At 44.0% G+C, this 24,254-nt stretch overlaps 1 protein-coding gene across 2 annotated transcripts in view; it reads right to left on the reverse strand.

Annotated features, from left to right (window-relative positions):
- Positions 1–390: 390 nt before the first annotated feature.
- LOC115153389 (semaphorin-4G) overlaps positions 391–24,254 on the reverse strand; it is a 61,848-nt gene continuing 37,984 nt past the window's right edge. For both annotated transcript variants that reach the window (XM_029698792.1, XM_029698793.1), the window contains 14 exons: positions 22,121–22,269; positions 21,385–21,447; positions 21,004–21,102; positions 20,586–20,679; positions 20,195–20,308; positions 19,703–19,857; positions 18,627–18,802; positions 17,397–17,541; positions 15,908–16,130; positions 15,585–15,700; positions 15,234–15,388; positions 14,892–14,953; positions 8,360–11,425; positions 391–1,777 (listed from right to left, as the gene is read on the reverse strand). In XM_029698792.1, coding sequence (XP_029554652.1) covers positions 10,317–11,425; positions 14,892–14,953; positions 15,234–15,388; positions 15,585–15,700; positions 15,908–16,130; positions 17,397–17,541; positions 18,627–18,802; positions 19,703–19,857; positions 20,195–20,308; positions 20,586–20,679; positions 21,004–21,102; positions 21,385–21,447; positions 22,121–22,269 — 2,660 coding nt within the window. In that variant the 3' untranslated portion in view covers positions 391–1,777; positions 8,360–10,316. The remainder of the gene's footprint in view (positions 1,778–8,359; positions 11,426–14,891; positions 14,954–15,233; positions 15,389–15,584; positions 15,701–15,907; positions 16,131–17,396; positions 17,542–18,626; positions 18,803–19,702; positions 19,858–20,194; positions 20,309–20,585; positions 20,680–21,003; positions 21,103–21,384; positions 21,448–22,120; positions 22,270–24,254) is intronic.

Here is a 24,254-nt window from a genome sequence, read left to right on the forward strand (position 1 = left end):
GTGGGAGACGAGGCTGGATGCTAACCAAGTCATTTAATAGGAAACGGGCCTAGATGACTGCCTCTTCATTACCACTCTGTAAACATCTGTCAGTGTTGGTCCACCCCAGGCAGACAACACTCCAGAGACCTGTGCATCACTCTAATACTTTACTCATGATGTACCCCTCCCTCACACTGAGTGTTTGGCAATGTTAACTGGCTGGCTTGTTGAGACTAGCTGATGTAAATTCTCGGGCCATGTTTCAATACCTTCCTTCCTTCCATGCTTCACTACCTCGAAGGTCACTGATTCACTCTGAACTGCAATACAGGTCTAAAGAGAGATGAATATGGGCTGACCAGAGCACTGTGTCAGTTAAATACACACAAGCAATGATAAACAACAGAAGAGGTTGAAACATATTGTTTATTAGAATTTCAGCTCATCAAAATGAAATGTAAACGAACCAGAAGTCAGTGAGCTGCTACTCAATGTGTTAGTGAAGCAGGAGGACATCTTGTTGTGTCTGCACTGGACATATTACTCAATGTGACATAAATATGGAGGAGGGAGAAAAATAAGGAGAGAGAGACAGGCAGACAGAGAAAGGGGTTGAGATACTGTATAAAGCAAGAGAGTGTGTGAGACAAAGCGAGAGAGATAGAAAGACAGACAGAAACCATTGGTAGATACAGTATATGGAGCGAGAGAGAGAAATACAGAATGCTGTGGATGTTGCTTAACAACCCGTGAGAAACTATCTAAACAAACCCACATGAATCATCTGTCACATTTTATTATTTTGGAATTTAAGCCTTATAGCTACGGTGGTATATTTTGTTCATCATGCTGTTGGCTAACCTACCATGCTTCTACAACAGGTTTCCCCAAACCCTGGCCCTGGAGAGCATCTGGATGTGCCGGGTTTTTCTTCAATCCATCACTAACATACCTACTAAACAAAATCAATTCATCATGGTCTTCAGTCTGACTCTGGACCATAATAAGTTGCATCAGCTGTGTTGGCGCTGGGCTGGAACGAAAGCATACACTACTCATAAATCTCCAGGACCAGAGTTGGAGACCCCTGTTCAACAGTGTTATTAGACTACTTGTGCAACACTAATGGACTGAGACCCACATCAGAGCCTCTTACAAATGGCTTTAAAACAACAACGGCAATAGAAGAGCAACTTGGTACAAAATCACAATATAAATGCTTTTTTTCCCTTTTAAATGTTTTTCTTCAAAGAACATAGTGGCACTAATAGTGCAGTCCTTTTAGAACCTGACAACAGTTTATGATGGTCCCCCATCCTATTAGTAAGCATCCATGGTGTGATAGTTTGTCATCTTTACAGAGAGGGCTATAGAGAGGGCAGAGTAGTTTGAGGTGAAGACCAGGACCATTAAATGCCACTTTCCCCAGTTTGCTCCTGTATCTTGTGGTGAACAGCACAGGTCAGGTTGCAGAGAGTAGTTGTACTGTACCATGACCTATATTACTTACTGAGGTATCCATGTCAACTCCAGTTCTCAGGTTAAGATGGGATAGAGCAGTGAACTGGTTGTAGAAGGGAGGATTGTAGAAGGGAGGACTCACTCACTCTGTCTTCCAATTGCACTGGAGCTGTGTTTGATTCCAAACGGTGACGTTATACTGACATTTTGAAGCTACACTATTCCCAGTTGGCAAGATCTTCATGTCATGGAGACATCACACCATATTTGACAATGGCTGGAGCAAGATCTATGTGAAACAGACAGGCCCCAAACTAGATGGCATCTCTCAGGTCTGTGGAAGAAAGAGACATCTGTGAGTCAGAAACAGAGATCTACATTCTGGATTCATTTACTGGTGTTGTTTTGATGCGTCACCACCCAACAGGGCACAAACTGGTTGAATCAACGTTGTTTCAACGTAATTTGTCAACATATTGTTATGCGAAATCTACGTGGAAAATACACTGGATTTGATAAAAGTATTTAACTGTTGTTTTGAGGGTGAAATTTCAACCACAGGATTATTTAATAATAGTAACAAAATTTCAACATAGACAAACCTTGTATAAAATATGTTGAATTTGTACCTTCAAACCAACATTGTACCTTCAAACCAACATTAAAACTACAGGCTGGGCAGCACATCCAACTGGAGAATGGGTCTATCTACAGCTACCCTTTGGTCTACCATCAAGGGCGGTGCACAATTGGCCCAGGGTCGTTCGGGCTAGGCCGTCATTGTAAAGAAGAATTTGTTCTTAACTGACTTGCCTAGTTAAATAAAGCTAAAAAATAATATATTACTGTTCAAAAGTTTGGGGTCACTTAGAAATGTCCTTGTTTTTGAAAGAAAAGCTCTTTTTTTTGTCCATTAAAATAACATAAAATTGATCAGTGGAGACATTGTTAATGTTGTAAATGACTATTGTTGCTGGAAACGGCTGATTTTTAATGGAATATCTACATAGGCGTACAGAGGCCCATTATCAGCAACCATCACTTCTGTGTTCAATGGCACGTTGTGTTAGCTAATCCAAGTTTATCATTTTAAAAGGCTAATTGATCATTAGAAAACCCTTTTGCAATTATGTTAGCACAGCGGAAAACTGTTGTCCTGATTAAAGAAGCAATAAAACTGGCCTTCTTTAGACTAGTTGAGTATCTGGAGCATCAGCATTTGTGGGTTTGATTACAGGCTCAAAATGGTCAGAAACAAAGAACTTTCTTCTGAAACGCGTCAGTCTATTCTTGTTCAGAGAAATGAAGGCTCTTCCATACGAGAAATTGCCAAGAAACTGAAGATCTCGCACAACTCTAACCAGAATAGAAAGAGTGGGAGACCCCGGTGCACAACTGAGCAAGAGGACAAGTACATTAGAGTGTCTAGTTTGAGAAACAGATGCTCTCTAGTCCTCAACTGGCAGCTTCATTAAATAGTACTCGTCAGTCTACCTGCAGTCTCAACGTCAACAGTGAAGAGGCGACTCCGGGACGCTGGCCTTCTAGGCAGAGTTGCAAAGAAAAAGCCATATCTCAGACTGGCCAATAAAAATAAAAGATTAAGATGGGCAAAAGAACACAGACATTGGACAGAGGAACTCTGCCTAGAAGGCCAGCAAGGCCGGGGTCTCCTCTTCACTGCTGACGTTGAGACTGCGGGTAGACTGACGAGTTTCAGAAGAAAATTATTTGTTTCTGGCTATTTTGAGCCTGTATTCAAACCCACAAATGCTGATGCTCCAGATACGCCTATGTAGATATTCCATAAAAAATCTGTTGTTTCCAACTACAATAGTCATTTACAACATTAACAATGTCTACATTGTATTTCTGATCAATTTGATGTTATATTAATGGACAAAAAATGTGCTTCTCTTTCAAAACAAGGACATTTCTAAGTGACCCCAAACTTTTGAACGTTAGGATATATATATACTGCTCAAAAAAATAAAGGGAACACTTAAACAACACATCCTAGATCTGAATGAAAGAAATAATCTTATTAAATACTTTTTTCTTTACATAGTTGAATGTGCTGACAACAAAATCACACAAAAATAATCAATGGAAATCCAATTTATCAACCCATGGAGGTCTGGATTTGGAGTCACACTCAAAATTAAAGTGGAAAACCAAACTACAGGCTGATCCAACTTTGATGTAATGTCCTTAAAACAAGTCAAAATGAGGCTCAGTAGGGTGTGTGGCCTCCACGTGCCTGTATGACCTCCCTACAACGCCTGGGCATGCTCCTGATGAGGTGGCAGATGGCCTCCTGAGGGATCTCCTCCCAGACCTGGACTAAAGCATCCGCCAACTCCTGGACAGTCTGTGGTGCAACGTGGCGTTGGTGGATGGAGCGAGACATGATGTCCCAGATGTGCTCAATTGGATTCAGGTCTGGGGAACGGGCGGGCCAGTCCATAGCATCAATGCCTTCCTCTTGCAGGAACTGCTGACACACTCCAGCCACATAAGGTCTAGCATTGTCTTGCATTAGGAGGAACCCAGAGCCAACCACACCCGCATATGGTCTCACAAGGGGTCTGAGGATCTCATTTCGGTACCTAATGGCAGTCAGGCTACCTCTGGCGAGCACATGGAGGGCTGTGCGGCCCCCCAAAGAAATGCCACCCCACACCATGACTGACCCACCGCCAAACCGGTCATGCTGGAGGATGTTGCAGGCAGCAGAACGTTCTCCACGGCGTCTCCAGACTCTGTCACGTCTGTCACGTGCTCAGTGTGAACCTGCTTTCATCTGTGAAGAGCACAGGGCGCCAGTGGCGAATTTGCCAATCTTGGTGTTCTCTGGCAAATGCCAAACGTCCTGCACGGTGTTGGGCTGTAAGCACAACCCCCACCTGTGGATGTCGGGCCCTCATACCACCCTCATGGAGTCTGTTTCTGACCGTTTGAGCAGACACATGCACATTTGTGGCCTGCTGGAGGTCATTTTGCAGGGCTCTGGCAGTGCTCCTCCTGCTCCTCCTTGCACAAAGGCGGATGTAGCGGTCCTGCTGCTGGGTTGTTGCCATCCTACGACCTCCTCCACGTCTCCTGATGTACTGGCCTGTCTCCTGGTAGCGCCTCCATGCTCTGGACACTACGCTGACAGACACAGCAAACCTTCTTGCCACAGCTCGCATTGATGTGCCATCCTGGATGAGCTGCACTACCTGAGCCACTTGTGTGGGTTGTAGACTCCGTCTCATGCTACCACTAGAGTGAAAGCACTGCCAGCATTCAAAAGTGACCAAAACATCAGCCAGGAAGCATAGGAACTGAGAAGTGGTCTGTGGTCCCCACCTGCAGAACCACTCCTTTATTGGGGGTGTCTTGCTAATTGCCTATAATTTCCACCTGTTGTCTATTCCATTTGCACAACAGCATGTGACATTTATTGTCAATCAGTGTTGCTTCCTAAGTGGACAGTTTGATTTCACAGAAGTGTGATTGACTTTGAGTTACATTGTGTAGTTTAAGTGTTCCCTTTATTTTTTTGAGCAGTGTATATTATTATTGTTTATTTTTTTAATTGGAGCTAAGCCCTGATTAGCTATGATATTTATTTCACCTACTATTTCCAATGTGCTTTTGTGAGAATGATTGTTGAGAGATCGACACTTAAAAAAAAATGTGATTGACTGTTGCCACTTTCCCCAGTTTGCTCCTATATCTTGTGGTGAACAGCACAGGGACATACCGGTTACAGAGAGTAGTTGTAATGGACAATGACCTATATTACTTACTGAGGTATCCATTTCCAAAGGTAATAACGTCAAATAACAAAAGTAATATTGAATTGTGTTTGGTTGACTACAAAATATCACCATTTAATGAAATGAGATGTATCTACTGCTTGGATAGTTCCATCTAAGCCACTGGTTTGATCCCATTCTTTAACTATTCTTTTTGGTTGAGTTGGAGATGTGAATCCAACATAGTATTTGTTTACTTGTCAACAAGTTAACAGGCTATTTATTGTATTTCAAAAGTGATAGTGAATTATGTTTGGTTGTCAACGCAACAAAATATCAACAGGAGATCTATCTTCTGCTTGGATAGTTCCATCTGTGCCACTGACTTAGTCTGGCTTTACTTGCAGTTTGTCTACAAATGATTCATTGATATGTTGGATTCACGTCTCCATCTCAACCAAAAATCTATGTTAATTAAAGAATAGGACAAAATCAAACCATTTTTTAAGTTTAATTTGATTCCTTCAATTTAGATTTTTGTTTTTTGTAAAGTGAGAAATCTGCATCTCAGTGTAATTCCGTTACCATGGAATTGCCCTAACACATCCATGGCCACATTTTGAGGTTACCGTAACTAAACATCTCTTCCTATGTAATTCTATAAAGCATGCATGTTCAAAACAGCATGCATAGGTCATCACAAGTCTGTGGAGATGTTCACAATTGCTATAATAATCTGTGCAGAATCTCCAACAGCATTGATCACTTGCACTATGTACTTTTAATGTAATCTCAACTGCAATGCAGGTCATTTGGTTCTGCTACAAAATGGAGCACAGTGATAACACATTCATCTTTTGTATAAATAAACAAAAGATCTGACATTGTTATTCCCATTTGAACTTTGCTGTGCTCTTAAACGGTTGAAAGCGCAGTGATAGACATTTGGGTGACAACTAAACCAAAAATCAAATTGTTTTTCCATTGGAATTTGGTTGTGCTTTTAGATGGTTGAAAGCATAGTGATAACACATTGGAAATTCAACTAACTTTTGGCTGTCTTATTGAATGGGTGAATATACAATAGGTTGTAATCTCATTGATCAACGTAAACCAAATATTAGCCAATTATCCACGTTGAAATGACGTGGTGTCCCCAGTGGGCAGTAGCCACGGGAAACAAAAATAACTTGCATAAAAAAAGGATGAAAAAGGTTAAAAAAATATATAAAAAGATGAAAGCTAGCACAGTGCTATAGATAGCATCACAGCTGTCCCTGTGTGTATGAAGCGGGCTGTAACTCTTCAAACGTATCCTCACGTCATTTGTAGATCCCAAATCTTGATCTAAAATAACCCCTTTGGGAGTATAGTTTACCTGCCTAACTAAATAACTGTCACCTTGTCTCATCACTCCTGGGTATATTTAGAGACTAGCTGAATAAGGCTTAATGAAGGCTTCTCTAATGGAGGCTTCTCTAATGGAGACTTGTCTAATGGAGGCTTCTCTAATGGAGGCTTCTCTAATGGAGGCTTCTCTAATGGAGGCTTCTCTAATGGAGACTTGTCTAATGGAGGCTTCTCTAATGGAGGCTTCTCTAATGGAGGCTTCTCTAATGGAGGCTTCTCTAATGGAGGCTTCTCTAATGGAGACTTGTCTAATGGAGGCTTCTCTAATGGAGGCTTCTCTAATGGCTTGTGTTGCTTTTTCTTTCTTTCCTCTCATCTCCTCCATCAATGCCACGGTCATGTGACGTTTGGTCTCCAACCAGCTATAGCCTTTTAGGATTTACTGCAGCATTCAATTCACTGCTTCTCCAGCCCACATCACTGACTCACATTAGAGACCTGTCCTGGCTTGTTAGATTCAATCATACGTGGTGTGTGTGTGTGTGTGTGTGTGTGTGTGTGTGTGTGTGTGTGTGTGTGTGTGCGCGCGCATGTGAGTGAGTGAGAGCGAGAGAGAGCGTGCGTGTCTGCATGTGTGTGCTACTTTCCATTTTCAGGGTCTAGAGGTATAAGAAGATAATTGAGAACTGAGAGTGTGCATGTGAAATAAATCTATTCAGGAAATCTCTGGTGGAACTCTCTCTCCCCTCTTTCTCTCTTCAATCTCTCTACAGAGAGGTCAGGTGCTCTTGCCAGGTTCACCTGCTCCAATTAACTGGTGCGTCTCACAGAGGAGAGACAGAACTCTAGAGATCAGTGGTGACATGGAGAAAATAGATGAGAAGAAGAGAAAGCAAAGGAGAAAGGACAAGATGAGGGAGGAGGGAAAAAAGAGAAAGAAAAATGTGTGAGAGAAAGTGAGAAAGGAGATGGTGAAAAAGGGAAAAGACGGCAAGTGGAGAAAGAGAGAGCGAGAAACGGAGAGCATCCGATTCAGAGAATGGTGAACAGTTTCATCTCATGTCCTCTTCGCATCCTTCACCTGGAGCCGCTAGATTTCTTTACTCTGCTTCACTAAAATCGACCCCCTCTACTCTACCCTCTGTATTCCTAACAACCAACACTAAAAGAAAAGAGGAGAACTGACTAGAGCAGAGCTCCCCTGGATGTCACTATCTGGCCACCATATCAGTTTTGCTGTAACACAGGCTGCAAATATAACTAATCCTAGTTTGTTCTTACCTTAGTTCCCTCTCTTTTAGTAGGCCTATACTGCTCTTCCATTTAACATCAGTGCTTTTATGGGAGATTGCAATTTGTCTGAGTAACTGTATATAATTGTACCCCCAACAGTACACATTGTTGTTGTAGCCCTGGACAAAGACACCTCAATGAGGGCTTGATGATTAGTTGACAAGTTGAATCAGGTGTGCTTGTCCAGGGTTACAATACAAATGATTACTGTTGGGGGTTCTCGAGGACCAGGGTTGGAAAACACTGGTTTAAGCAGCTAGCTGGCAGAGTGCCTGTCTTGCTCTATCTGTCTCTATCTGTCTGTCTCTGTCTTTATCTATGTCTGGCTAGCTGTGGCTGGCTGTCTATGTCTGTCTCTCTGTCTGTCTGTGTCTGTCTCTCTGTCTGCCTGTGTCTGTCTTTCTTTCTGTCTGTCTGTGTCTGTCTCGCTGTCTGTCTGTCTCTCTCTGTGTGTCTCTCTGTGTCTGTCTGTCTGTGTGTCTGTCTGTACAACCAACAAAATACCAGAAAGCAAAACTCAGTCTGCTTACCTCAGGTGTGTAGCCTATAAGTTGTTATGGCCATGAACCGGAAGTGATGTCTGATCCTCTGTGGCTGAGCTGTGATGTCATGTTAGAGTTCAGAACTGGGAATTTTGCCAACCCCAGTTCAGACACATTAGTTGGAGTTGGTTAGGAGAAAGAGAGTCAGTAGTGCAGGGGTGCTGCTAATCCATTAGCTCCAACTCAGTTGATGGTGTGGTCTCTTGACAGGGTGTGATGATGTTGAATCTCCCATAGTCCTGATGTGCTTGTAGTGTCCATTGATTTGAGTACATAATAACCAATGAATGTCTGAAGCAAATGGCATTGAAATTGCATAAAAACTGTTAATACTGTCATATTTCCTATCACAAATATAATGTTCAAAGGGTATTTTCATTGGATACTCTGTCTTGGGTTAAACGTTGCTATATGTTAATAATAATACTTGAATGTGGTTATTACATTTTGTGTTACCATTGTAATCAATAAAGATAATTTACAATGAGAACCTCTAAGAATAAAAACAAATACACTTTTCCCCTCAATGTTCTAATATGAAACCTGCTAAAAAGGTGTAGAGCACACCATCTTAAAACACATCTTGTCCCTCCTTCGGACATCTGCCTCCATTTTAAAACACAAGCCAATTCAAGGCCATTGTCACAATTCACAACAACTTCATAATCCCATGAGCCTCTTCTTCTTCCTCCTTTTCCTCCTTGTTACCATGGTCTGTGTTGAGACTTCACAGTGTCCCTGCCACTTGTGTCCTGCCCAGCAAGGAACCTTACTCTGGGGCTGAGATCTGAGGCCTGCTCCCTGAATCACCCCCTCCAGGGATAGTCTTTTATTGATCCAGACTGAGCCGTATTGACTTGATCTGGGTTAGCTCTAGCCTGCTAAGTTTTGCAGAGTTGAGGTAGGTTCTCTCTGTCTCTTCTAGGCAGGCTTATCTTATGTGAGTCCTCACTGTAACCCATGGCTTTGGGTGTCAAACAGGAGAAAGCAATACAAGAATAGCTCCTAGGAAGGTTGAATATTGTGCAGAAATCTCCTCTTTTGAAACATAGTTGTTATTCCAACCCACATGCAAGCGACTCATTAGATGTGTGCCCATTTTCAGTGGTGCAAAAACTTTAAAAAAGGCCCATTGCAGCAGTTTTTATATCAATATCCAATCATTTCTAGGTAACAATTAAGTACCTTACCTTAAAATGGACAAAAACTGCTTTTTTAGCAAATAACCATTTTTCAAGCAAGACTTTTGTTAGGACTGTCTAGGAGTGGTCTGTGTGGGGAGGGGAAAACTTAAAACTAGCTGTTATTGGCAGAGAGGTTAGAAACTCTCTTTGTTATTGGTCTATTAACTAATTTACCGCTTGGTGATGTCACCAGGCAGGCCGAAACTCCCGCCAATGCAAACAGGTTGATTAGACGACTGTATTTCCAACTAGCAAATATCAGGAAATAACACTGATTAAAAAATGTCACACTTTTACAGTGTTAGTTTCATCAACTGTTGTACAATATTATACAAAACACAGGTAAAAAGCATTTTGACTGCACTGGGCCTTTAAGTAGGACAAATGGCAGGCTATCTCCCTCTCTCATAATTCAGTTCAGGCTAGCTGCTGTTATATAGACTTGCCTAGAGCCCATTTACTCTGTGAGCAGCATGGGTCATCCACAAATGATCTCTACACACCTCGGTTTGGGGCCAGTTTCTCAAGTTCCTCCCGATGACTATTACTGTTCTTGACGTGGAGAAGGAGATAAAATCAGAGCCTTACAACAGGCCCTTCAGCATGTAATGACCGGTTCAATTGTCGCTGGGGCCACCAATACAAAATGTATGTACTCACTGATGTAAGTCGCTTTGGCTCTGCTAAATGGCCTATATTAATGTCCCAGTTCAGTCCTCCCACCACAGGGGGAGCTACCTCCCATACACAGATTCCCTCTACTACACAGAGCTCTCGTCCGGTTTGGGCAGCAGCTGTGTGTGCTTCCTCTTCTCTAGGATCCTGTTGAGTTCCTCAGTGAAGGAGTAGCAGAGAGGAGAGCTGCTGTCTGCTTCACTCTGTCTTAACAATACGTAGCTGTTACCGTGCATCCTCCGCAAGACACTGGGTAACGTCGCCGATAGGCCGTTGGGGCTGGGGAAGTCTTGCAAGTCACACTCTGATTGGTTGAGGGCGGTGTGGGGGGTCTGAGGAGGCGGGGGGAGAGGAGGGGCAGGGGGTGGGGGGTCCTTGTTGGGGGACGACTGGCCCTCCCCAGGGACGATCTGGAGGAAGCCCCCTTCATGCGCGTCACCGTCCCCCGGTTGTTTGGAGACACCGTTGCCATTACAGATCCCATTCCCATTACAGTGGCTGGAGATGGTCTTGAGCTCTAGGTGGGCGGAGCTACTGTGCCGTTTCTGATGCTGCTTCCTGTGTTTTTTCTTCCTGTCCGTGTGATTGGCAGAGGCGGCGGCGGCAGCGCGGAGAGAGTACTTCCCCCTGTGGCCGCCCCGAAGACAGAAGCCCACGTAGAGGAGAACCACGGTGAGAACCAGACACAGACCCCCCAGGATGGTGATCATGGACAGGTACATAGCCTCCATGCTCCTGGGGGAGAGCAGCTCCGAGGTGGGGGGGAGATGGGCCGGGGGAGGGGGTAGCAGGGGCCTCTCTGTGGAGGGGGGTGCGCTGGCTGGAGGGGGGTCAAGGGTGGATGAGTCAGAGTCCCAGGGGGTGTAGTAGGAGTAGTCTTCCTTGGTGGGGTCCATGGGCGGGGGAGGGGGTTGGGGTTGGGGCATGTCTAAACGAACTGTCACAGAGTACGTAACCACGGCAATCCGGATGCCGTTCTCGAGGGCGTGGCAGGTGTACTCGCCGCTCTGCTCAGGTCGGGACTCAATGACCAGGAGGCCATCGTTTCCCACTCTGAAGCCGGAGTCCAGGCCGTAGCCCTGCAGCTCTGACCCGCCCAGAGTCCACACTGGGGTTGCCAGGTTGGAGCCGAGTTCACACTGGAGCAGCACGTCATCTCCCACCATCACAGACCGGCTCCGGTGCTGGACCAGCTCTGAATGAAAGGCAACACACATACAACATGAGTATCCTCTCACAATAAGACTGATATAGTGTTATGGATTTCAGAATAGACACTAAAAGGCCCACGACATTGTACTATGTGTTTGGGAGTTATATGCAACTTCTATACAACTTATCAGACTGCATATACAGTGAGGGAAAAAAGTATTTTATCCCCTGCTGATTTTGTACGTTTGCCCACTGACAAAGAAATGATCAGTCTATAATTTTAATGGTAGGTTTATTTGAACAGTGAGAGACAGAATAACAACAACAACAAAAAATCCAGAAAAACGCATGTCAAAAATGTAATAAAGTGATTTGCATTTTAATGAGGGAAATAAGTATTTGACCCCTCTGCAAAACATGACTTAGTACTTGGTGGCAATCACAGAGGTCAGACGTTTCTTGTAGTTGGCCACCAGGTTTGCACACATCCCAGGAGGGATTTTGTCCCACTCCTCTTTGCAGATCTTCTCCAAGTCATTAAGGTTTCGAGGCTGACGTTTGGCAACTCGAACCTTCAGCTCCCTCCACAGATTTTCTATGGGATTAACCTGTTGGGGCTAGGGAGCAGTATTTGCACGGCCGGATAAAAAACGTACCCGGCCGTACCCGGTTTCTTGCCCAGAAACGAGAATATGCATATAATTAGTAGATTTGGATAGAAAACACTCTAAAGTTTCTAAAACTGTTTGAATGGTGTCTGTGAGTATAACAGAACTCATATGGCAGGCCAAAACCAGAGAAGATTACATACAGGAAGTGCCCTGTCTGACAATTTGTTCTCCTTCTGCGGCATCTCTATCGAATATACAGCATCTCTGCTGTAACGTGACATTTTCTAAGGCTTCCATTGGCTCTCAGAAGGCGCCAGAAAGTGGAATGACGTCTCTCCAGTCTCTGGGCAAAAAACAGCAGGAGATTTTGTGAGTGGTCAGGCTGAGAACAGTGACACTGGAGATGCGCGTTCATGTGAATTCTCCATGTTTTTCTTTCTCTCTTTGAATGAATACAACGTCGCCCGGTTGGAATATTATCGCTATTTTACGAGAAAAATCGCATAAAAGTTGATTTTAAACAGCGTTTGACATGCTTCTAAGTACGGTAATGGAATATTTAGATTTTTTTTTGTCACGAAATACGCTCGCGCATCACCCTTCGGATACTGACCTGAACGCACGAACAAAACGGAGCTATTTGGATATAACTATGGATTATTTCGAACCAAAACAACATTTGTTGATGAAGTAGAAGTCCTGGGAGTGCATTCTGACGAAGAACAGCAAAGGTAATCCAATTTTTCTTATAGTAAATCTGAGTTTGGTGAGGGCCAAACTTAGTGGGTGTCAAATTAGCTAGCCGTGATGGCCGGGCTATCTACTCAGAATATTGCAAAATGTGCTTTCGCCGAAAAGCTATTTTAAAATCTGACACCGCGATTGCATAAAGGAGTTCTGTATCTATAATTCTTAAAATAATTGTTATGTATTTTGTGAACGTTAATCGTGAGTAAGTAAATTCACCGGAAGTTTGCGGTGGGTATGCTAGTTCTGAACATCACATGCTTATGTAAAAAGCTGGTTTTTGATATAAATATGAACTTGATTGAACAAAACATGCATGTATTGTATAACATGATGTCCTAGGAGTGTCATCTGATGAATATCATCAAAGGTTAGTGCTGCATTTAGTTGTGGTTTTGGTTTTTGTGACATATATGCTTGCTTTGAAAATGGCTGTGTGATTATTTTTGGCAGGGTACTCTCCTGACATAATCTAATGTTTTGCTTTCGATGTAAAGCCTTTTTGAAATCGGACAGTGTGGTTAGATTAACGAGAGTCTTGTCTTTAAAATGGTGTAAAATAGTCATATGTTTGAGAAATTTAAGTTATAGCATTTATGACGTATTTGTATTTCGCGCCACGCGTATTTGTATTTCATTCCACTGGCTGTTGACAAGCGTCCCACCTTGCCCAGGGAGGTTAAGGTCTGGAGACTGGCTAGGCCACTCTAGGACCTTAATATGCTTCTTCTTGAGCCCCTCCTTTGTTGCATTGGCCGTGTGTTTTGGGTCATTGTCATGCTGAGGGAAGGAGGTTCTCACCCAAGATTTGACGGTACATGGCCCTGTCCATCGTCCCGTTGATGCGGTGAAGTTGTCCTGTCCCCTTAGCAGAAAAACATCCCCAAAGCATGTTTCCACCTCCATGTTTGACGGCGGGGATGGTGTTCTTGGGGTCATAGGCAGCATTCCTCCTCCTCCAAACACGGCAAGTTGAGTTAATGCCAAAGAGCTTCATTTTGGTCTCATCTGACCACAACACTTTCACCCAGTTATCCTCTGAATCATTCAGATGTTCATTGGCAAACTTCAGACGGGCATGTATATGTGCTTTTTGAGCAGGGGGACCTTGCAGGCGCTGCAGGATTTCAGTCCTTCATGGCGTAGTGTGTTACCAATTGTTTTCTTGGTGACTATTGTCCCAGCTGCCTTGAGATCATTGACAAGATCCTCCCGTGTAGTTCTGGGCTGATTCCTCACCGTTCTCATGATCATTGCAACTCCACGAGGTGAGATCTTGCATGGAGCCCCAGGCCGAGGGAGATTGACAGTTCTTTTGTGTTTCTTCCATTTGCGAATTATCGCACCAACTGTTGTCACCTCTCGCCAAGCTGCTTGGCGATGGTCTTGTAGCCCATTCCAGCCTTATGTAGGTCTACAATCTTGTCCCTGACATCCTTGGAGAGCTCTTTGGTCTTGGCCATGGTGGAGAGTTTGGAATCGGATTGATTGATTGCTTCTGTGGACAGGTGTCTTTTATACAGGTAACAAACTGAGATTAGGAGCACTCCCTTTAAGAGTGTGCTCCTAATCTCAGCTCAAATACTTATTTCCCTCATTAAAATACAAATCAATTTATAACATTTTTGACATGCGTTTTTTAAAATGTTTTACATTTTTATATTCTGTCTCTCACTGTTCAAATAAACCTACCATTAAAATGATAGAGTGATCATTTCCTTGTCAGTGGGCAAATGTACAAAATCAGCAGGGGATCAAATACTTTTTTCCCTCACTGTATGACTCTAAAATCACTGGTGCATAAAGAATTCAATATGTTACTTTCTCCCATTTAAAATAATTGCATCGTAATCAGAAAAGCTTGAGGATCTCAAATCCTGAATTGCATAGTATTTTCTAACTTAGTATGTAGAGTACATCAATGTATAAGTCAGATTCTCTTCTGAAAGTTCTCTCCAGACCTATCAGAAATATGAATAGAGATGCTATGGAAATGAGGGTGCTGCAGAGACAGTATGCATAACAAACTTTCAAATATTAACACAACTCTTATCATTTCTGTAAATCCCTCAACTTTCCAGATAAAATACATCTGCATGACAATACAACTAAGTATGGTCAGATAAGGCCTGTCTGTGTGTGTCTGCATACCGTCTGCTGTGTCGCTGTCACATCCTCTGTTTCCATACAGGACGTCCTGACTCAGGTTAGACCTGACAAGAGAGGAGAGGAGGAGAGAGGAGAGGAGGACAGACTGTTAGCCTGTCATCAAGTGCCCACACACAACTATTTATGTCACGTTCACCAGCACAGTCAACAACAAACATTACGCCCAGTTCAGCATTACGCAACAGTTGTGAATGCATTGCGGAGATTGCAACACAGACAGAAGATAAGATAAGTCAAATCAAACACACAGACAGACACAAGGGCACCAGCTAGAATGATATTACTCAACCCCATCACCTGACAGTGATGTGATGACACACACACCTGTCAGTCTGTGCTGTGATGTCCACACAGTCCTGTCCATCCCAGCCACAGTAAGGGTCCCGGGAGAAGACACAGTCGTAACAGGAGGTGTACCTGCTACAGGTGGAGAGAGGCAGCTGGACCACACCAGAGGGAGAACCTACATACACACTCATCTAGAGGGGAGAGAGAGAGGGAGCGTCTCTGTGTTATTGAAAATGGGCTAGAGCAAAAGCCGACAGCAGTGGATCTGGGTTAGCGGTTCTTCACTTAGAATAACAATAAACAAAACATAATACTAGCCGTGTGAATGAAAACGTGCATCTGTGTGTGTGTTTACACGCGTCTGCACGTCCGTTTGTGAGTGTGTACCTGTGTGTGTGAGATGACCAGGCTATCCACAGGCTGTGGTTGATCAAACAGCTGAAGCTCCTCTATGATGTGTAGATGACCCTTGACCTCCACAGCTCTGTGCAGCCAGCCATCGTCTGAAACAGGAGACAGAGACAGGGTCACGACACACACACATACAATGGGATGTACTGCACATTTGGTTTGAAGTCTGTTCCATTCCTTTACTGGGATGATTGACTGCCTAGTGACACACAAACGAATCACATGTACGCAAACACACAGCATAACACAAGCACACCCCTTACCCCCATAACCCTCCCCCTCCCTACACCCCCACCAACCTGTGCCCATGAACAGTACATGGTAGTTCTGCCCGTCCAGCCCCTCCACCCTGTGAGCCGCCAGCTGGGTGTAGTCGGTGGTCCTCCTGAACAACAGGGGGCGCTGCTCTGTAGACATGACTTGCTGGGACATCAGAGGGTGTCTCCTCACAAAGTTCAACACGTCGTCTGGCAGGGAGGTGGAGGAGTTGATACCTCTGGATCTCAACTGGTCTGTTATACACTGTAGACGAGGGAAGAGGGGATGAGAAGGATGGAGAGAGAGGAGGATGAGAGGAAGGAGTTGACACTTCTAGATCTCAACTGGTCGTTTATACACTGGAGCGAGGGATTAAGAAAAAATACATTCAGAAGAGAGAGGGATAGAGGAGAGAAAGAGGTAGAGTTGATGCCTCTGGCTCTCAAATTGCCTGTTATACACAGGAAAAGAAATGGATGGATGGATGGATGAATAAATGAATGGGGGATAGATACTGTACATAGATAGAGAGAGATGAGTGGAAGATATAGCCGTCCCTTACAGTATAGCCTTGTGAGTTTATAGTATACAAGGCAAGACCTCTGAGTCTACAGTCCATAGTAGGCCAATAGCACAGGCGGTTGGTGGCACCTTAATTGGGGAGGACGGGCTCATAGTAATGACTGTAATGGAATGAATGGAATGGTAATCGAACTCATCAAACACGTGTTAGATACCATTCCATTTACTCCATTCCAGCCATTATAATGAGCCGTCCTCCGCTCAGCAGCCTCCTGTGGCCTATAGTCCACTATGAGTTGAAAAGTCAGTGTGTGCATCTGTGTAAGCTGCTTATCTCTCTCCACCTGACTAAGGGAACAACTTCTCTGACTTTGTCCTCTGTAAGATGTCATTGCCAACTCTGCTAAGAGGCTTTGACACTGCCACTACAGTTAAGACCCAGAACCGTTACTTCCTCTACCCAATTTCACAGCTAGACCCAGAGAGCGGAAATTAAGCTTTTCAGCATTGAAACGACACTACTGTAGATCACGACCCGTCTCATTAATGATGTCATGCCTTTGGAAGCCATAATAAGTCATCATCATAACTGTCGCCGAGTCTCGGCCCAGCAATAATCACCATAGAAAATGGCTTTCAACGACATAAGCTCCTTCCATTTGATCCTCATCCAAGATGCTGCCGCTCAGCTCTATGATCACTTTTTCCATCTTTCCTCTCTCTCCTTCCCAGTCCCTCCTCCTCTTAGTCTGTTTATCACTCTGTTTTTATAAACCCCTCTCTCCTCAATCTGTCTCCCTCCCAACCCTTTACTGTCTCAATCTCTCCCTCTGCCCAGTTCTTCATGTGAGGATTTAGACTCAGTATATTGGATGTTGGGATGCTGGGGAAAGAGGAGATAGATTGGGGGAAACGTTAGATCAGCAACTCAGAAGACCTGACTGGGCCTGTTATATAGAAGTCTGCTTGGAGAGCAAAAGACGAGGCGTGTGCGTGTGTGACACTCACTGATCCAGGTCGTGGGTCAGGGACCTTGCCAGTGAACTCGCTCCATTTTGCTCCAGAGTCCTGGTTCTCTATGTAGGGCCCATCAAAGGCCCGCTGGAGCTCAGACAGAGAAAACTGGCACACTGCCGACGCTTTCACGTTCTTCCTATAGTACACACACACACACACACACACACACACACACACACACACACACACACACACACACACACACACACACACACACACACACACACACACACACACACACACACACACACACACACACACACACACACACACACACACACACACACACACACAGTTTTAAGGTTGCCGTAACATACGAAGACATTGAGTTGATATGATCAACAGTTACACTGCCCTAAACAGTTTGTGATATCCCATATAAAGAAATGGGGTTTGGGACTATTCCATCTATTCCACTGGTTTCATTAGGCTGGATAAAATATTGGAGAGAAAACGAATACTATTTGGACCAGGTCTGGTCGAAGAGGTACAAGTGACTGTTCCAATCCAGGAGAGCTCAAAGCTAGGTTCCTAATACAAACAGTGCTGTCTCCAGGGACATGGTCTGTAAACACTACAGCACTCAGAGAGGACACGTCACAAACTGATACAGTATAAACATCTCTCTCTCCCAATGGATATGTTCATTGACCTGGGTCACACACGAACCCACCCACGCACGCACCCACCCACACACCCACGCACACACAGACCCACGCACCCACACACGCCCGCCCGCCAGCAGTAAACCTTAGGTGTTACTACAGCGACAGCTAAAATAGATCAGAGATTGACATAGAGGAGATGAAAAGAGAGAGAGAGAGAGAGAGAGAGAGAGAGAGAGCAGGGGGCATGGTGACAAAGAGAAATGTTCAAAGCTAATCAAGAGAAGCTCCGTCTCCTTTGACAAGTAAAAAAGGGAGTGAGGTGAACAGAGAGAGGGAGAACGAGAAGAGTGTAGGCGTGAAGGATAAGAGAAGGTATGAGTGGGAGAGAAGAGAAGGAGAGGTAAACAAAAGAAGGAATGGGGCCCTTTAAGGGAATGGAAAAAAAAGACTGGGAGAGAGCGTTGGTGACCAGAGCTGAGCTACTATATCACCTGATACTCAGACAGTCAGAAGACATTGTGGTCTCTCATACACACAGCCAACCCATCATTGATATATATATATATATATATATATATATCATATATATATATATAGTTCTACTACTACTCACCACTCGAGTCCAAAGATGCCGTAGAACAGCGTGCCGTGAGGTGTGTCCCCCGACAGCGTGTACACACTCCTCAACACGTTGAAGTGGAAGTCATACTCCGGCAGGGAACACACCAGTCTGGCCTTCAGGAACGATGTCCACCTCTTCTGGAGGGTCAGAAGACCTCCACGGTCTCCCTACGAGAGAGGGAGGAGGAGGGAGGGGGGGGGAGAGGAGGATGGAGGGAGAGGAGAAGATGAGGGGGAGCGAGAAGAGGACAGGGGAGAAGAGGAGGATGAAAGAGAAAAAGAGGGAGCAGGAGGAGAAATAAGGTTAGCACTCAACATATGGACAACCTAAACTAAGTCCAGAGAACATACCTTTCTTGGGCACAAACGAGGGTCAAGGGAGGTTATCGTATCTGCAAGGTTGTTTACTTTTTCAATCTACAGCTTCTCCGGAGCATAGCCATGGGAGTGTGTGTGTTTGCATCTGTGTCTGCTTAGCAACAGCACTGCCCTGTGAAAGCCCATTAGCAACCCTGTTGAGAGGGGTGATACACACTAGACATCAAGTGCACTCTGCAGTCAAGAGTGTTATCTGCTGCTGAGAAGCACACACACATACACACACACACACACACACACACACACACACACACACACACACACACACACACACACACACACACACACACACACACACACACACACACACAGTGCTCAGAGGGCAAGCCAGAGGCAACGTAGACATCAAAACACACTCTCTCTTTCTACTAAAGTCGAGGGCAAGCGGTTTTTCAGGAGCACAATGCTCAGATGTGTTGACCAGGTGGTATCTAAGCCGATCAAATCAGATCCTTTGACACCTGTCCTCAACAAATATTTCACTTTGACATTTTCTTCAGTGTCTAAAAGTCCTTACCCTGGTACAGTAAGTCAGTGCCTAATGCCCACAGCACCACCCTACCCCGCTCTTCCTTCATCTCTTTCTCCCTCCTCACCACTCTCTCCTGGCTTCATATGGTGTCTACTCCTGGCTCTTCTCACCCTCCCACCCTCCCTCCCAACCCACACCCTCCTCACACCTCTCCTCACCTTACAGACTCGTCCAACCCGTGCCACTCTAATGTGGCTGTAGTATGGTGTCTGCTCCTGGCTCTTCTCAGTAAAGAAGTAGTAGATTTTATCGTCATCTCCGGTGGTACTGCCCTCACTCTCCCTCACCAGGGCACTGCCCACAAAGTCAGCCTCTGGGGAACAAAGAAACACACAGAGTAATGAAACATGCCAACCCTTCACTTAGAAATTAATTAAAACTGTTCATGCAAATAAAACCTATCCTTTTAAGTAACAGGCAGAACAGAAGGTGCTGCTTCAGTCTTCTTTGAAGACCTGGTGACTTGAGCATCAAAATAAGCATTCGAATAGATCTTTGAAAAGGACCATAATGGCCAAAGAACCAGGAGGGAGGGAGGGAGGGCTCATAGGTATAGGTCCTTTGAGAGGATTTGATCCAACCCCAGGGTACTCACCATCTAACCAGCATGTGTTCTTTGTAAGGATCTCTTCTAGCCCCAGGGTACTCACCATCTAACCAGCGTGTGGGTGCCTCCTCTGTCCTCACTGTGGGGGAGGGGAAGTTACGTCGGACGTCCGGAGAGCCCCGGAACTCATACTGAGACGCTGTGTACATCTGCTGGTCTGGACCAATACAGGAACAGCAATGGTTATTGGTAGGTTTACATTTCAGAACAAGTATGACATCAGCATTGAGCATAAATAAAAAAATAGTGAAAAATACCACCCAAAAAAATAAAAAAGAATAATAATTGTTTTAAAATTTGTGTTCAAATTAAAAATGTATATATATATTTTTTTACATCTACACCTGGCCAAAACATTGGATCTCATGTTTGGTGACAGAACACATCTCAATAAAGGAAGTCATGTATACAGGGTCTAAGAATGGTTGTCTTACCTACGATGAGGCCAGTGTAGCCTGTAGCAGGTCCATATGGACACTTCTCTCGGCCCTCCTCAAACTCAGATGACACTTTAAACCTCCCCTCATCCTACACATGAGAACAGGAGGTTAGGGCGGCTAGTGACACAGTGCTATAAGGGAAAAGGGGGATACCTAGTCAGTTGTACAACTGACTGCCTTCCACTGAAATGTCTTCCATATTTAACCCAACCCCTCTGAATCAGAGATTCCTTAATCGACATCCACGTATAGCATAATATGTTTCATATTGTGTCAATTACTGTGGAAGGGGGAGAGAATCGACCGACACAATACCTTGAAGGAGATAGAATACCAAATAACCCATTGAGAAATTATTATGACACTTTTTATGCATGTTCATTCTATGACTTAGTATGTTTAGATTCCTTACTATGTATGCACAGAGAGGTCTGAAGGCGTAAGTCCCACACATGTAGAGATGAGTTGAGTTAAATCTCTGGAGAAACCTGATGTGGTTATAACACTCTGTCTGTTGAGAGAGAGAATACGTTAAAAGAGAGACTGTATGAGACATGAGAGATGGCGAGAGAGGGAGAGAAAGAAACGTTGAGATGAGTAGATTGAAACCTCCTTAGAAGAGAGAGGGAGATAAAGAGAGGGTGAGGAAGAGAGCTGGAGAGAGAGGTTGTGATGAAGGCACTCTGCAAAATAATAAACCTATCACAGAGAATAAGAAAGAGAGAGAGGGCTAGGTTGTGCTCTAAGGAGAAGATGCACACTAGCTGGGATATGAAGAAATAAAGATGGCTACCTTATTGTCTTTCCCTTTGCTCAGACACTGCTGTTTTTGCTCCGTCGAGGCTTCCCATTCAATCTGATAGGAGAAAGAGAGAGAGAGCGAGAGAAAGGGAAAAAGGGAGAGAGTGTTGTTCATGACAGTTTGATCTGTTTAATCTGTACAAATCTATCACACACGTCTACTACTGGATCTTTGGGAAGCATCTATACTATGTTAGTGGAACGTTAACAAGGGTTCTTGGCTAACTAAGTTTACAACAGTTTTATGGCAGGGTGTCAGGTAAAACAGGGCGTTGAGTTTCTGTCCTAGTGTGGCTAGATTAAGTGACAGAAGATCATCATTTTGTGCCCTTAAGGATAACTAGACAGTGGGCTAATGTTCTTGGAGAGACAGTCACTGCGTCCTAATAATATCTCCCTTTTCCTGAAGTGTACACTCGTTCACTACTTCCCAGTTCCCACAAATCTGAAAAGCATTGGATTGGTGTAGGCATGACCCACATTTTTTTATATCAGTCATGTCTTTCAAATCATTGGAGGAAAGTGAACAAGTGCACACTTTGGGAGGAAGGAGTGATAATTAGGACCTAGCCAATGACTCAAGGTGGGGTTGTTAACCTTGCAATAAAGATGTTTAGTATAAAATAGTGGGAGTGGTAGGATCCTAAATCCTCTACTGTAAGTTCCCTGAAATCACACGCATGCACAATCTCGCTCTCTCTCTCTTGCTCTCTCGCTCGCTCTCTTACAGTGCGAGCTGTGCTGTCTGAGATGTCTGTGGCGTTGAGAGAGAACACGGCCCCCCGGGCCCCCACATAGAGAAGACCCCTGTCCTCCTCTAGTAGCAGAGTACTGTAGTTCACTACTGAGGACTGGAAACGCCTGCAGCCCAACAGACCTGGGGGGAGATAGAGAACGGGAGGGATGAGAGGAGGGATGAGAGATAAAGAATTAATAATAATTTATGAAAGTGCCCTCTTACATGTCGACCCAGTGACACAGCTTGTGCTCTGCCGCTCACTGTGTGTGCGTGTGCCTGTGGGTGTGTGTGTGCCTGTGGGTGCGTGTGTGCCTGTGGGTGCGTGTGTGCCTGTGGGTGCCTGTGGGTGCGCCTGCCTGTGTGTGTGAACCTGACTCAGCAGTATAGCATCTGCTCTAATTAGTTGTCCGGTTGAGAGGCTATGTTATACTAATGACCAGACAGAGTGATTAGGGTCGGCATCAGGAAATCTGAGATATAATTATTAGCAAATCATTCTAAAACATTTGGAAATATTTAACTTTTATCAATTAAAAATTACAAGACCCTCCCCTGGATTGAAATAAAAAAAACTAAACCCTCCCCTAGACTGAAATAAAAACACTAAACCCTCCCCTAGACTGAAATAAAAACACTAAACCCTCCGCTAGGCTGAAATAAAAACACTAAACCCTCCCCTAGACTAAAATAAAAACACTAAACCCTCCCCTAGGCTGAAATAAAAACACTAAACCCTCCCCTAGACTGAAATAAAAACACTAAACCCTCCCCTAGACTGAAATAAAAACACTAAACCCTCCCCTAGACTGAAATAAAAACACTAAACCCTCCCTTAGGCTGAAAAAACCCCCACTAAAACCTCCTCTAGGCAGGCTGAAATAAAAAAAACACTAAAACCTCCCATAGGCTGAAATGAAAACACTAAACCCTCCCCTAGACTGAAATGTTTAAACCATGTCCCTTCCCAAAATTCCTCCATGTAGGCCTACCCCTTTCTGTAAATTAAAAATGGTCCTCAAGGCAGGTTTTGTGCACAGGTTTTAACTCCATATTAGCAGAGCAAAACAAGAACATTTAAAATGCTTGTTTTGTTTGAGTTCAGGGTTCAGGGCGTGGTGGCTCGCCTGCACATGGTTTGGGTATGATTTTAAATGACTTTGCTGGAGAATAATTTTGAATTTTTTTCCTAAAACAAAATATGTTGGAATCATACCACTGCAATCCCCAAGTGAACCCAAGATTAGCTGTGTGATAACACATTCTTAGAAAATTGGGATGACTGGCAGTTGAGGGGAAAACAACATTGATAATAACAAATGTGCACAGAATAGAGGATCCAAGGGTACCGTTTTCAAATGAGTGAAGTAACAGCGACAGAACAGGATCTGTAAGAACTCTCCATTGATCAGATGTGGTAGGAAAGGAAGAAGATCAAACACACAGAGATGGATCTCATAAAGATATGTGTTAGGTTGTGTTAACACAGCAGGACTATTTTACACTTTTACATTTCAGTCACTTTAGTCATTACATTTGACATTTTAGTCATTTAGCAGACGCTCTTATCCAGAGCGACTTACAGTTTGTGCATTCATCTTAAGATTCACAGTAAGTACACCATTCCACTCCTTCAAGACAGTTGGAAAAGCATTCCAGGTGAAGCTGGTTGAGAGAATGCCAAGAGTGTGCAAAGCTGTCATCAAGGCAAAGGGTGGCTACTTTGAAGAATCTAGAATCCAAAATATATTTTGATTTGTTTTAACACTTTTTTGGTTACTACATGATTCCATATGTGTTAATTCATAGGTTTGATGTCTTCACTATTATTCTACAACGTAGAAAAAAGTTAAAATAAAGAAAAACCCTGGAATGAGTGTGTCCAAACTTTTGACTGGTACTGTAAAAAAGTATGTACATCAAACAAACACCTTGTACCCCTGCACATTGATATGGTACTGGTACTCCCTGTAAATAGCTTAATTCTTGTGTATTTTATTCCTCGTGTTATTTTTTATATTTTAATTTTAGTTGGGAATGGCTCGTAAGTAAGCATTTCACGATTGAAAGTGCTTCAGCAGTAACCTATGTACCTAGGGCCTGCTTCATACAGCATCTGCATACCA

Source organism: Salmo trutta, chromosome 18 (genome assembly GCF_901001165.1).
Source record: "Salmo trutta chromosome 18, fSalTru1.1, whole genome shotgun sequence".
In the NCBI taxonomy this organism is placed as follows: domain Eukaryota; kingdom Metazoa; phylum Chordata; class Actinopteri; order Salmoniformes; family Salmonidae; genus Salmo; species Salmo trutta.